General features: G+C 38.3%; 1 protein-coding gene across 1 annotated transcript; it reads left to right on the top strand.

Annotated features, from left to right (window-relative positions):
- Window positions 1-844: 844 nt before the first annotated feature.
- LOC136276746 (angiopoietin-related protein 7-like) lies at window positions 845-11,265 on the top strand. The gene is made up of 5 exons (XM_066159269.1): window positions 845-890; window positions 7,152-7,226; window positions 8,041-8,202; window positions 8,320-8,700; window positions 9,282-11,265. The coding sequence occupies exons 2-5, from the start codon at window positions 7,157-7,159 to the stop codon at window positions 9,554-9,556; spliced, it is 888 nt and encodes a 295-aa protein (XP_066015366.1). The 5' UTR covers window positions 845-890; window positions 7,152-7,156; the 3' UTR covers window positions 9,557-11,265.
- The last annotated feature ends 1,597 nt before the right edge of the window (window positions 11,266-12,862 follow it).

Here is a 12,862-nt window from a genome sequence, read left to right as displayed (position 1 = left end):
GACTGCTTACTGCATGTCTTCATCCGGTGACGGGGTCGACTGGTTGTGGCACGACATTATGTATCATGGTGGTCTGTTGTGATTAGTGCATTTCGATCCGGCTATCATTCCATGTACCATGGTTTCCTCAGGCGTTCGCTGATTTTTCGTGCGTCGTTGGTTTAGATGTTTTCTTATTGTAGGCATCCACGCTTCCGGTATTTCGGTTCCGTTGTCCCTGTTTATGTTATTTGGGTTGAGTCTATCTTTCCCTTTCCTTGTGTACCAATGGCTTTCTCGGTCAATAAATATAGTTTCGTTCCATAGCGGCTTGTGTCCGGTTCCGTTGGCATGTTCTGAGTGCGTGTGATTCGTATATCCCTGTCGTGCTCTTTCATTTTTTCTTGCATGAGTCGTCCTGTCTCCCCGATGTCGAACAGACAAGAGACCACCATGATACATAATGCCGTACCACAATCAGTCGATCCCATCGCCTGAGGAAGAATTGCAGTAAGCAGTCGAAACGTTAGGTTTCCACATCAGTGACCTTGTCGTGAGACAACAGAACAAACTTAATTTCATTTGTATTGAAGTTTGCTAACACGCTTACTTTCAGATGAGTTTCAAAAGCGAACGCCCTTACAACGTTTTAGGCAGTAATTTGATGACCCTGCCGACGGTAATTCTCGATGCAATTAATACTATAAACGCTGTCTATGTCGATAAGGGAAATAGTCGACCACCATCACATAGGTGCATAAAACATATGTACAGGAACTCGGCGGTAGGTAGGGTCCTCGTAATCTATATAAAACCTCGACACGAAGGTCGTCTTAACTAAACCATATTTGTAACACATGGGTGCGTTCTTCCAAAGAATGACAAATTGAGGGGCACTCGACAAGGAATAGGTATGTAACAACTGCCGTGCAGTTTGATATAGAATTTGCAGTGTATCATGGGAAAACTACTTACTTCGATCTAATTTTTTTTCCGAAATATTTATGTTATTTAATGCTAGGGCTTTTAAATTGTGAGAGGCTTAGAGTTGTATTGCACGTCACACTTAATTTTGCAAGGGCCGACCGACAATTGGCTAAGTCATTAAGCATCTAAGCTGGCACAATCTTCCTCTAAGAAATTTTCGATAAAATCAAAACTTTAAGCTCTGTCTCTGGTACAAAGAAATTCTTAGGTCACACGATTTGATAGCAAAAGAGACTTCTTTGTCGTTTTTTCATCGCACATATGCATTTCTTATTCACTTATCGCAAAGTGACATCCACTTTCGTCCGTTCTTATGGGGGGAGCGGCGGAGTTGGTTTAAAAGGCAATTAAATAAGAAGAACAAGTAGAATCAATATTCTCCTATCAGGTTTGATAAAAGCTTACCCAGAGACATTTTCCTCATCACTTTCTGATATTTTCTTTCTTTCTGTTGGTCCTCACCCAAAACAAACGATTTTTGTGCAGCTGTACACGGTATATAAGGTGATCGAAGAGTATTTGTTGTATGACTATGGCTGTTTTACACAGTTAATTGAGTCGGTAGAATAATCTGTGGCCGTGTTTTCACGTCACCGGATTAAATTATGGTTCATTAGAGGAGCACGCGCTCATTTAAATCAATTTGTTAGAGTTATGGCGGTAGATGCAGATGGTGTTTGCGTGTAACAAAATACATATGCCATTAAAGGTATTATCAGTGCTAGTTGATCAAATCAGGTAAGGTCAATGGTGGGGGCTAGCGCTAAAGAGAAAAATCTCCAGCGGTTGGCATCCCTGTAATTGCATTGAATATTTCCAATTGCTTTGCCTTTAGCTCCCATAGCTCCTTTCCATTACCGTACTGTAATGTATATAAAAAAAATATAATTGCATTGCAACATTCACAGTTACTCATGGAAATGACGAAAAACAGTCTGTCGTTTTTAGGCCTCTAGTCGACCATGTGATGAGTACTTTAAAACACTCAATAAGAGCATTTATCTTCATTTTAACCCAGTTTCGTGACTCTCGAAACTAATCGAAACAGACTCTCGCGGTACATGGAAGATAAGCGACATTTTCGCCATTTAATGACAAATCCCTTCATCTAGAACTAAATCTATCTCGACCTCTGTCTCTACACAATACACAGTTCTCATCACCTCGCACCTCTTTGAATAAAGGTTGGCCCAAAAATTTTGTTTATATCCAGTTAAGATTTAATGCATTCTTTTCTTGTCACGGAAGCGTGGTGTCTGTCCAACAAACTTTCAGTGTTCTCTTCTAACATTTTAAAAAGGAAAGCAATATCAAAATATTTTACGCGCCATTTTAACCGCGTTTATGTCCTCTCTGCATGTGACTCACCAAAGACTGGCTAAAGTAATAAGCATTTTAACGGCGCCCCGTGGTGATCATTCTCGATAAAAAAAGACCAGAAGTGCCGCCTTTATGGCGACAAGGAAAGTTCTTGAATTCCACGACACTGATGTATATAAAAAAAAAAAAAAAACATGCGAATGCACTTCAGTTAGGTACTTAAAACATCGACAGTAAGTGAGAGTCTTACCACTTCTTTGAAGTGCATAAATCCAAAGAATTACACCAAAAGATCTAAACCAAAAGCATTATAGTGAGAGGCACTCGACAAGGAATTGGTATGTAACATCTGGCCGTTTGGTTTACGAGCTGTAAAGTATAAAACTTACTCATAAACGGTGCTTAAAGCTCATTGACACTTTTTCAAAAATAGAGCCTATCGTGAAACATTTTGTCGTTTTTAAAAGCTGCAGCTTTTCAATTTGAAAATGATGAATGTCGTACCAACTATTAACCCATGGAGTTTGTAAGCAACACAAATCTTGGAAATAGAAAGAACCTTCAAAAAATCCAGTCTATATAATCACATCTGCAAGGAGCGGAAGTCCAACTCCGGACGTTTCAGAATAATTCAGTGGTGATTTAGAATAAAGAACTATCAGTTTGTCGGATACGACCGTGGTAGCATCTAATGTATTTTTTCCAAGTTTGGTAGAATTTCCATTTCCAAACTCAGTCGGCTGGGTCAATCGTTTGATCGGAAAGATTATTTTAAAATAAGCAATTTCAGTTTCGAATTCGCATATCCTTGGGGAAACGGGAATGGCAAGCCAGTGTCGAGTCAATGGTAAGTTAGGTCAACAGCTATTGTCAGTTATTTAATTTGCCTTCCTAATAAGTATCATGTGAATATTTTGCTGATTCATCGTCCATCGTGCCGAATATCGTCTGGTTTAAGATTTAAAAACGAATTGTTAAGTCCTTCATACTCCATTTTTCACTAAAAAAAGGTGCTTGCCTTCATGTTGCTACCAAAAGCATGGTGATGCTTACGATCCTGAAATCGGTTGTTGCATCGTTTTGCAACGGGAAAGACAAAGCGTGATTTCTTGATTGGGGTTGACTTGATGCAGTTAGATCCGAGGATTATCTTCTGCTATTTCATTGGGACAAACGGGCGTCAAGCGCTTTGAATTTTAGGTTTTTGGTTAAACATAAAGTCTGAATAGAACGAGGAAATAATTCTATAATAATTCAAAGACACATATTGGCATTCCACTTTAGTTTTCAATAAGAGACTCTGAGTTAAATCGACCGCTGCAAGAAATACAACAATCCCATAGTTTGAATTGCCCCTACTGACTGAGGGGGACAATTTCATGCAGCACAGAACACGGCGCCAAACTCAGTCCTTTGCCTATCAGCTTTCTAAAACACGACTTTTATAGGCCATATCGAAAGAAATCCAACTGGAGTGCAGCTGGTTATTGCATTTTGCGTGGCCTTAGAATTCAAGTGAATTCAAGCTGTCAGCAACCAGCTAAATTTACAAAGCAAATGTGAAACAATTTGTAATGAAGAATATTTCATCTGACTTGTCGATGGAAATCAAATAAAGCCAAGACCCCTTCAGATGAAAAAAAAAAAGAAAAGACTACGTTGGGATCGAGGCCAATTATAGATGGTTCTATCTTTCCCGTGGTGGAATATGTCACAAGTGGTGATGGAATGAACGTCTTAAGGTCAGACTCAGTTGCCGAAACAAATACTAAATCTTATCTACCACTAAAAATATTCTGTGTGTAGCCAGGCAAACTAATAGACAGCAAGAAATCAATGATATCGACCAACGTGGCTTGGTTATCCTTCCTTATACCAAGGGATTTTCCGAGAGAGTCATAAAAGTTCTTTGAGGTTTAAACATCGAGGTCCCTCATAGGCCTATCCGTTCTATCTCGAGCATACTTAAAAAGCCAAAAGACAAGATCGAGAAAGGGTCTTCCAGAGGAATCGTGTACCAAATCAAATGGAAAGGTTGTGATTTTGTTTACGTTGGTCAGACATCGCTCTCACTAAAAACACGCCTAAAAAACACACAAAGGCCATACCAACATTGGATGAAAACTCTTTGTTGGCCAAACACCATATGCTTCACAGTCACCGAATAGATTTGGAGAATGTTGAAATTGTTGACAGGTTATCGGCGTGGCGACAAAGATCGATTCTTAAAGCTTGGCATTCCCTGCGAAATATAAACGCTATAAATGAACACATAACACTACCAAACACATAAGACTATTGTTACATTTAAAAATTCCTTCGAGATTTATTTTTATCACACATCGTGAACACATACTAAGCAGAACGCCGTCAGACATTTCCATTTTTATCTTTGCTGAAGAAGGCAACAGTAATAAACCGAAACGTCCAAAACTATACAGTTTTTAGTCAGTGTCAACTTTTTCTTTACTCTTTTTGACCAATCTTTTAAACTACCGCCATTCCTGACCATTTCTTTCTAATCCTTTTCACAGGCAAAATGGCTTGCTGCATGACAGGACGGATAATGCATGCACTGTAAGTACCTCCCGTTGTCCCATACAAAGCCTTAGAAAAGTTTTCTAAGGCTTTGTATGGGACGACGGGAGGTACTTACAGTGCACGCGTTTTCCGTCCTGTCATGTTATAATTCTCTTCTTTATTTCTCCTGTAATTCAATCAGAAAAGTGGCAAGAGTTAATTTTAACAATGCTCTTCGTCGTCTTCATTTAATTTCATCAGTCTGATCAAGACGTCATGTGATCTCTTGGTCAGATTTGATCGAGATAAAATTTCTTCGGAAAAAGATAATACTTTGGGAAAAAGCCAACACGAGAGATTAAGGACCTGAACCGTAGATTTTTTAGCTTCCACTTTCAACCAATTCACTTCCAAGATCTCATAAGTGTTTCTCCTTGGCATACAATTCTTTTGAACGTAGTTTAAAAAATTTGTAATGGATCAACGGATGATCCTCCAATTTATATTTTGCACTATGTTAATCACTTTGCTAAATACAGTATTGATTTGGTAAGGTGAAATTCAGTACTAATCACTCGTGGGAGTGAAAGGTTAATCCACCAAACTGAGAGATGAATTTTCTCTAACAAACGAACGTAGCTATCTTTCCAATGCTGATGCTCGTGTCAGAATTCATTTCCGAAAGTCATATTGATGCTAGCTGTATCATGTCCTCCACAGCACCAACGAAATAACAAGTTTAAGTTCATGGTCGGAATTTCCAAATTTCCGCGATAATGGACGACTTCCAGGGATCGACAAAAATTTTTAAAGCAAGACTCCGGAAACATTCTGTCCTATTCGATATTTGAGTGGAATTTCCGGAATTTGTTATTGAATGGAACTATTTTGCAATTTGTGAAGCCAAGAAAAAAAAACCCGGATTTCATTACAACTTGCCTTTGAGTTATAGCCAAAAAAAAAAAAACTTCATTTTGTTTCAACAAGCGACTTCGGACTATACGGTTACAATTGCTCATGCTAAAAAAAACCTTATCAGATACAAATTACGAAGGAAAGAAAATGCATAGGAATCGAAAGCAACATGATATCTGTGGAAAAATTACAAGACAAAGATGGTTACAAATTCGCGCCTTACCCTCATGGGGAACAAGAAGTATTTGACACCCATAATTGTCAAACTGGAAGAACTCAGTGCGCAAACTCACAACTTAACTTCACCTCTTTGATCTTATACAAGTTAAAAAACAACTGTTCTCACGAAATTTCCCATCTGGCGTTAGCCCTTCGCTAAGCTACTTGATGAAATACTTGTGAAAACATGGCCAGTGCTTGTCATCCACAGTCAAGAGTTTGTAACCCACAATTGCAAATAAGATTTGTAAGTGTCAACTTTGACTGATGAAACGGTTCGATTGCTCCTGATTATCTCAGTAACGTACTGTATCAGAAGAATATTGCTATGTAATATGGAGAATTATCGGTGCAGTTGACGAACCAATATTTACCACTTTTGGGCCCCGGACCAATTATGTAATGACTACTCTATAATTTTGCTCGATTCCAGGTATAAAGAGCGCTCCCGACATCTCGCTTGCTCGTTTAGCTGGTAATAGGACTTAACTAGTATTTGGAAAGTACAAGTTGAGTCGAACTTCATTTGTGCAATTGTTGTAGTTGCCGCTCACCAGTGAGGGTAATCTTTTTCTTCTATTGCAATAGCATGTTAGCACATGTTTAACATTTATCAGATAAAGATGTTAACGGTTGTTAGATACTTCCTGTTGAACAGGAAATGCCGAAACAAGTCGATATTCAGATAATTTTGAAAGACTAGCTGGTTTCTTAACACTAGCCGAACCGACGCCAAATTATATTCCGGTAATATTATAAACGTACAAGTTCTCGTAAACTCCGCAAAAGACTGACGAAAGACCAACTATAAAACAAAGGTGCGTCTTGTTACGACCCTTTGTCGGAAATTCGCAACAACATAGAAGTATAAGTTCTATTTTAGTCAAGTGGTAACGGAAGTTCTCAGCTTTCATAAACTGAAACAGAAAAGGTTTATCTCCTTTTGTCTCCTTCGCCTATATCATAAAAGAAAATTCACGCAGTTTTTTTGTCAGTTTTTGGACGGAGCACGAAGGCGTGCGGTGAGAGAAAAGGGAATAAGTAAACTTGGTGAACTTAGTAGTAAGTTAAGTCCCATCAGTCTTCGCCATTATACTTTTTATGAAGATTTTTGATTTTTGATTTTGTTTAAGTTGTCAAATTATATTAACATTTTTTATTATTAGTATTATAATTTTATTTATTTAGTTATTTATTACATTTTTCTGCAGCTTTTATGAATAACACTGCAAACGAAACCCGAAGAATTACAATGAGGAAAGACGAACGAAAACGACAAGAAATAGGTATGTAACATCTGGATGTTGGGTGTAAATTTTACAGTGTGCAGAAATTTACGAGCTAAGATCTAATACTTACCTTTTACAAACATGGGACTGTAAGTGATGTAGTCATTTCAGTTGTACCACCTGTTTAAGTCATGGAGTTTATATACGCCACAAGCACGAGGCTCCGTAATATTCTTATGACTCCCCGCCCCCCTTACTTGGCAGTTCATTGGAAGAGAATTATCTTGGAAAATCATGATATCCCTTCCCCCTTCTACCCCTTCTCCCCTTCCCCCTTCCCCCTTCCCCCTTCCCCCTTCCCCCTTCCCCCTTCCCCCTTCCCCCTTCCCACCCCCCCCTCGTTCGCCACCAATCATGGAACCCTAACCCTAACCCTAAGCAACCCTAACCCTAACCCTAAGCAACCCTAACCCTAACCCTAAGCAACCCTAACCCTAACCCTAAGCAACCCTAACCCTAACCCTAAGCAACCCTAACCCTAACCCTAAGCAACCCTAACCCTAACCCTAAGCAACCCTAACCCTAACCCTAAGCAACCCTAACCCTAACCCTAACCCTAAGAGAATTAACTTGGAAAATCATGATATCCCTTCCCCCTTCCCCCTTCCCCCTTCCCCCTTCCCCCTTCCCACCCCCCCCCCCCTCGTTCGCCACCAATCATAGGTTTTTGCGGCCTTTTGTTGTCATTATTTCATCGTATCATATTTGTAGTTTTTTCCCCAATCTCTTGCTTATTTCAGTCTGTAACTTGGCATTATAACATATCATAGCTGGAGTGACTTCAGAATACATAATGACTTCTCTCCTTCAGGTTCTGCTCTGCTGTTTCTGGCACTTTTTGTGACTTTCGAAATTTTACCATCAACGCATGCAGCCCCAATAAATTCCCGAAAGAACACTGCTGTCCACTCGAAAGAAGCAGAGGAAGAAGTAATACCAGAAGAGGTGACATATAACAGGACATCCGAGAAATGTAAGTAAGATTCGTTATTCTCGTATGTGTATTGACACCCCTTACTCATTTTCATGTATTATTATTATTATTATCATTAATATTATTATTATTATTTCTCCTTATTATTTCTAACAGCTAAAAACTGTGCTGAGCTGTACAAATCCGGTCAAAGGATTAGCGGTGTTTACACAATCGACCCAGATGGTTCAGGTGCCTTTAACGTATCTTGTGACCAAACTACTTCGGGCGGGGGATGGACAGTCTTTCAGAAGAGAATGGATGGCTCTGTTGATTTCAACCGCACCTGGGATGACTACAAATATGGCTTCGGTAACTTTATCGGTGAATTTTGGCTCGGAATGGACAAAATAAACCGCCTGACACGAAACAAGACAAACAACATGCTTCGAGTAGATCTGGGAATAAAAAATGGCAAAACTGTTCACGCTGAGTATGACTGGTTTGGGATTGGCAACGAAACGGCTAAGTACCGGCTGTTCATTGGCAATACGACTAGTTCGTAAACCCTTCTTTATCTTTCATCGTTTGGATTTATCTATAATTTTCTTCATCCGTTGAGAGCCCTGTCTCCCTCCCTCCTTCCCTTCCTCACCTTTCACATGTAACACAAGAATAATGGTTTGCTCCCCTAAGCGTCTGATTTATTCCACTCTCGCTGGGTTGAGTCCAAGCTCCTCTGTTGAAAATGGTACTTTGCTTTGGAGTCCGCAATTCAATGATAATACAGTTACTGAACTCAGCTCCAGAAAAATATCGTAGTTGATTTACCCTCTGACTTGCCCGCTATTAACAAAATCACGATATTTTGCCCACCTCTTCGAATAATAGTTAATTAATTATCGTCATCTGCCATTGAAAACTTATGACGTTTGTGTAAGGAGAAATCTTTTTAATCGAAGCAGCATGTAGCTACTGTTTAAATTGAGTTTTGTTCTACCTGTGTTTTTGTTCGCTTTGGTTTTTGTTTGGTGCTTGTTCGTTTGTTTGTTTTGCCACAAACACCAAGCTTGACACTTCCAAGGTGTCAGCATGATCCTAATGCTGATTCATTTCTTTTTTGGTTTGTTTTGGAACAGATGAGACTGTGATCAGTGATTCCCTCGGTGGTCATAGGGATTTCCCTTTTGGTACCTGGGACAGAGATCCTCTTAATTGTGATGAAAAGAGAGGCGGAGGCTGGTGGTATATCGATGCATATTGTGCTGTTTTGTCAAATCTAAACGGGCTTTACTTTGATAATAAAACCTCGCGCGCAATCTATTGGAGTAGGTTAGGTAACATACCACAGGAAAGCATTCCCAAATCAGCAGAAATGAAAATTAGACCAGTGGACTTCGTTTCTTCTTTTTAGCGGTATATAGACTGAAAACCTTTATTTTTTCTTTTTCGTTTCTGAATGGTATTGTAGAGCATTCATAGGTCGAAGGATACCTTTCATTGTTCTAATTCAACCATCCTTCATTCATTGATCAAGAAAATATGTTTTCAATACAATATTTGAGATTAGTTTTTTTTTTTTGTTTTTTGTCTTTTTTAAAGTTTACCTAGAAAAGTAAACAGACAACAAGTTTGAGTAATAGGAGATGCCCATTCTAGTATAAAATAGAAAAATTATATACCTCAGTGTTGATGAAGGTGGTGGATATGTAAATACACTTCGGTGAGTAATCGCTAACTATTCGTGTTTTGACTTCAAAACACACGGCTCCTTTACAAATGTCGTACATTGCCGTATTTATTAGAGCAAGCGCTGCCCAATATCCTCCATAAGGGCGCCAGGTCTTAGGTCTAGGCCACACCTATGATTTTCTATTTGAAAACGCATGCCTTTTAGGGTACGTCCACCTATTTTAAACATTAATACAACTAAAACGTCTGATAGAAATGTAGATTTTGCTCTAAAAGTGGAGCTTAAAGAGAAGGTTCTTTTTCTTGGCACGACAATAACCGGAGGCCTTTGAAGAAAAAGATCTTTTTATCACCACTTTCGAGCGTATTTGTATAGACAATAGACATAAAAGCATAAAAAAATCCAAACATCCAAAGTGAAAGAAAAAAAAGTTATTTAGACAGCTAAAAAATGTACTGTAACGCTTGTGTGTTGGACAGGCTCTCTTACCCTTACGTGTAGACGAAAGTAAATACTCGTTCAGAAGTTACTTTCGTCCGGTCGGGCCTTGCAAGCCCCTGCGAGATACCTCCCCAAAATCAAAGATCCAACCAAGAGTAAAGCCAATGGAGACGGCAGGGTTTGATCGAATAATTACGGACAGCCACAATGATTGGATTTTGTCTCACACCCAAACTGTCCCTTCATCCTACTGTGATTGTGATTGGCTGATTAGTGATCGCGTGCTTGAATGTATTCCACTGAGTAAATACCATCTTAAAGTGTTTCCCTCACAACAAGACATGAAGTGCAGTATTTGCATGCTCCGTGGGGAAGGGGTGGTACATAAGCCAATTTTTCCTGGGTATGTGCCGCTGGCCTCCCACAACCCCTCGCCTATACTCCAAAATTAAGTTCGCTTGTATTTTAGTCCATTTTTTCCAATGTGTTACTCAGTGATTTTTAAAAGTGGATTAGTGGTTTAAAGAACTATCAAGACGACACTTGCATCTGCCCAATCGATAAAGTAGTTTGTCCGAGAAGAAAACTGTGGTTCACTTTTTTCAGTATCTTCAATTACAGTGGATCGAATTATGATAATATCAGATTAGCTAAGTAGCAACGTCATAGACTGAGCCATATTTTATCAAATTTAATGAAATATATCTTAGCTAGTTTGTATCAGAAATGTTTGATTCTTCGCAGACTTTATAAGGAGTGTTTAAAAATTATAAACATATAACGTGAACAACTTTAATTTCAGAAATGAATATTTTCTTCAATTAATTCAGAAAGACTTACAATTGCAATGCATTTATACCCTTAGCTGCTGTTTATACATGTTTTTTCTTACCTTACAGTTACTACTTTTTCTAGTGATTTTTAGACATTGCTATTTCAGTGCTATCGATAAGGCCATTTCCGATTATATCGTTAAAAAAATAATCTACGATCGATATGTGACTTTTATATCGTGAACAAATAAAGACTATTATACATTACTTCTTTTTTTTTTTATTTAGATAGCTTGCGATTGTGTTGCCATATTAAACCCGGCAGATCGCAGAACTTCTCTTATTCTCGAGGATTTCCAAGCCTACACTGGTTTCTAATTTTGATTTTGGCCAATGAAGCTTTTTATGGGTGATCTGAAAAACATGTAAAGGTGTAATTTGGACACAGGATTTCATCGCAACTTCTCAGTCTGCCATGATTCATTGTTCGTTGCAGCATCTCGACCGAGATAGCTCCTTTTAAATACTTTTTAATGTAAAATTGGATCATGTAAACGGCATCATTCGTTATCTGTTTCACATATGGTACCGACAAAAAGAAAAAAAAAACAACAACAGCAACAACAACAAATATGTCCAAAACTAAGATAGATATTCGGAAACGGAAAAGTTATCATTAATCTCTTCATAATTGTTAAAGGATAAAAAAAGGTAAAAAAAGAAAAAAGAGAATTTTCTTACTCAGTTTACCCTTAATCAGCGTAACCCTCTTAAAATTGTCTTTATTGTCATTATTATTATCAATATTATTGATAATTTTCTGCGCACTGTTCCTAGAATTTAGGAAACTGCTGATTTATCAAAGCGAACGATGAAAAAGTCTAAAATGTCTTTCTCAAAGCCACAAAGTTGTTTTCCTTAGTGATGAAAACTTACTTGGACTTGAGCAAAACCACAAATCATTTCATAGTTTAGCAAAGTGAAAATTGAAATACCGCCTTCCTTTTTTTTTCTTTTTCGTTCAATCGCAGTTCGCAGACAAGTCCTTAACACGCATACACGACGTTTTGACTTTGACACAAGCACGATGTTCTGACTGATGAGCACCTTGCATGGTATAAGGGAAAAAAAAGAGATGTTTATGCCCTGCAAGATCAGTACTGATACTGTGTATAATACGCTCAAAACGCGTAGAAAACATGCACGCAGCATTCGAATTTGCGAACATTGATGAGTGAAACCTCATCGAGAAATATGCTATACCAACTGAGCTCTCAAATGTTAAACGAGAGAAGCATAAACGCAAATCCCATCGTGTATGTGGACGTGATCGTAAACCATGGAGAATACCAATACAAAGTTTGAAAAGTTTAGAGAACAAGAGCAAAAAGGTTAGAGAATTTGTCTATACACGTATTCTTTCATGTATACGCATGTTATCTACATTGCACTGTTATGTAAATGCTAAAAAAAAAAAAAAACTATTAAATAAAACGACGTTTAAGTTTAACTGTCGTGAAAGAATTCGACGAAGTATAAGAAAGATAAAATATCATGGCAGTCGATATTTAACATTGTTGTCTTGTAACGAACTGATGTGTTCTTGCAAGAGTGAAGCTTACGTCGCAAATTATTGCAACTATAAATTAAGTAGAGGCAGAAAAAAATTCCTGGCCCTACGATACATGTTGGCCTAATAAAACAATAGCAGTTCCATATAGTCAAGGTAACAATGTGTTGCAATGGCTTTGTGCTCTTTGATTTACAATAACACAGGGGGTCAGCTTCGCAAATGATCATACATAGATAATGA

The sequence above is a fragment of the Pocillopora verrucosa genome, chromosome 12 (genome assembly GCF_036669915.1).
Source record: "Pocillopora verrucosa isolate sample1 chromosome 12, ASM3666991v2, whole genome shotgun sequence".
Classification (NCBI taxonomy): Eukaryota; Metazoa; Cnidaria; class Anthozoa; order Scleractinia; family Pocilloporidae; genus Pocillopora; species Pocillopora verrucosa.
Note: the sequence above shows the minus strand (reverse complement) of the source record. Positions and strands in the feature narration are given on the sequence as shown.

Coding starts and splice junctions, on each gene's coding strand:
- LOC136276746 (XM_066159269.1), top strand. CDS start 7,157: ATGAATAACACTGCAAACGAAACCCGAAGAATTACAATGAGGAAAGAC. Junction 7,227..8,040: donor ACGAAAACGACAAGAAATAG/GTATGTAACATC, acceptor TCTCTCCTTCAG/GTTCTGCTCTGCTGTTTCTG. Junction 8,203..8,319: donor TAACAGGACATCCGAGAAAT/GTAAGTAAGATT, acceptor TATTTCTAACAG/CTAAAAACTGTGCTGAGCTG.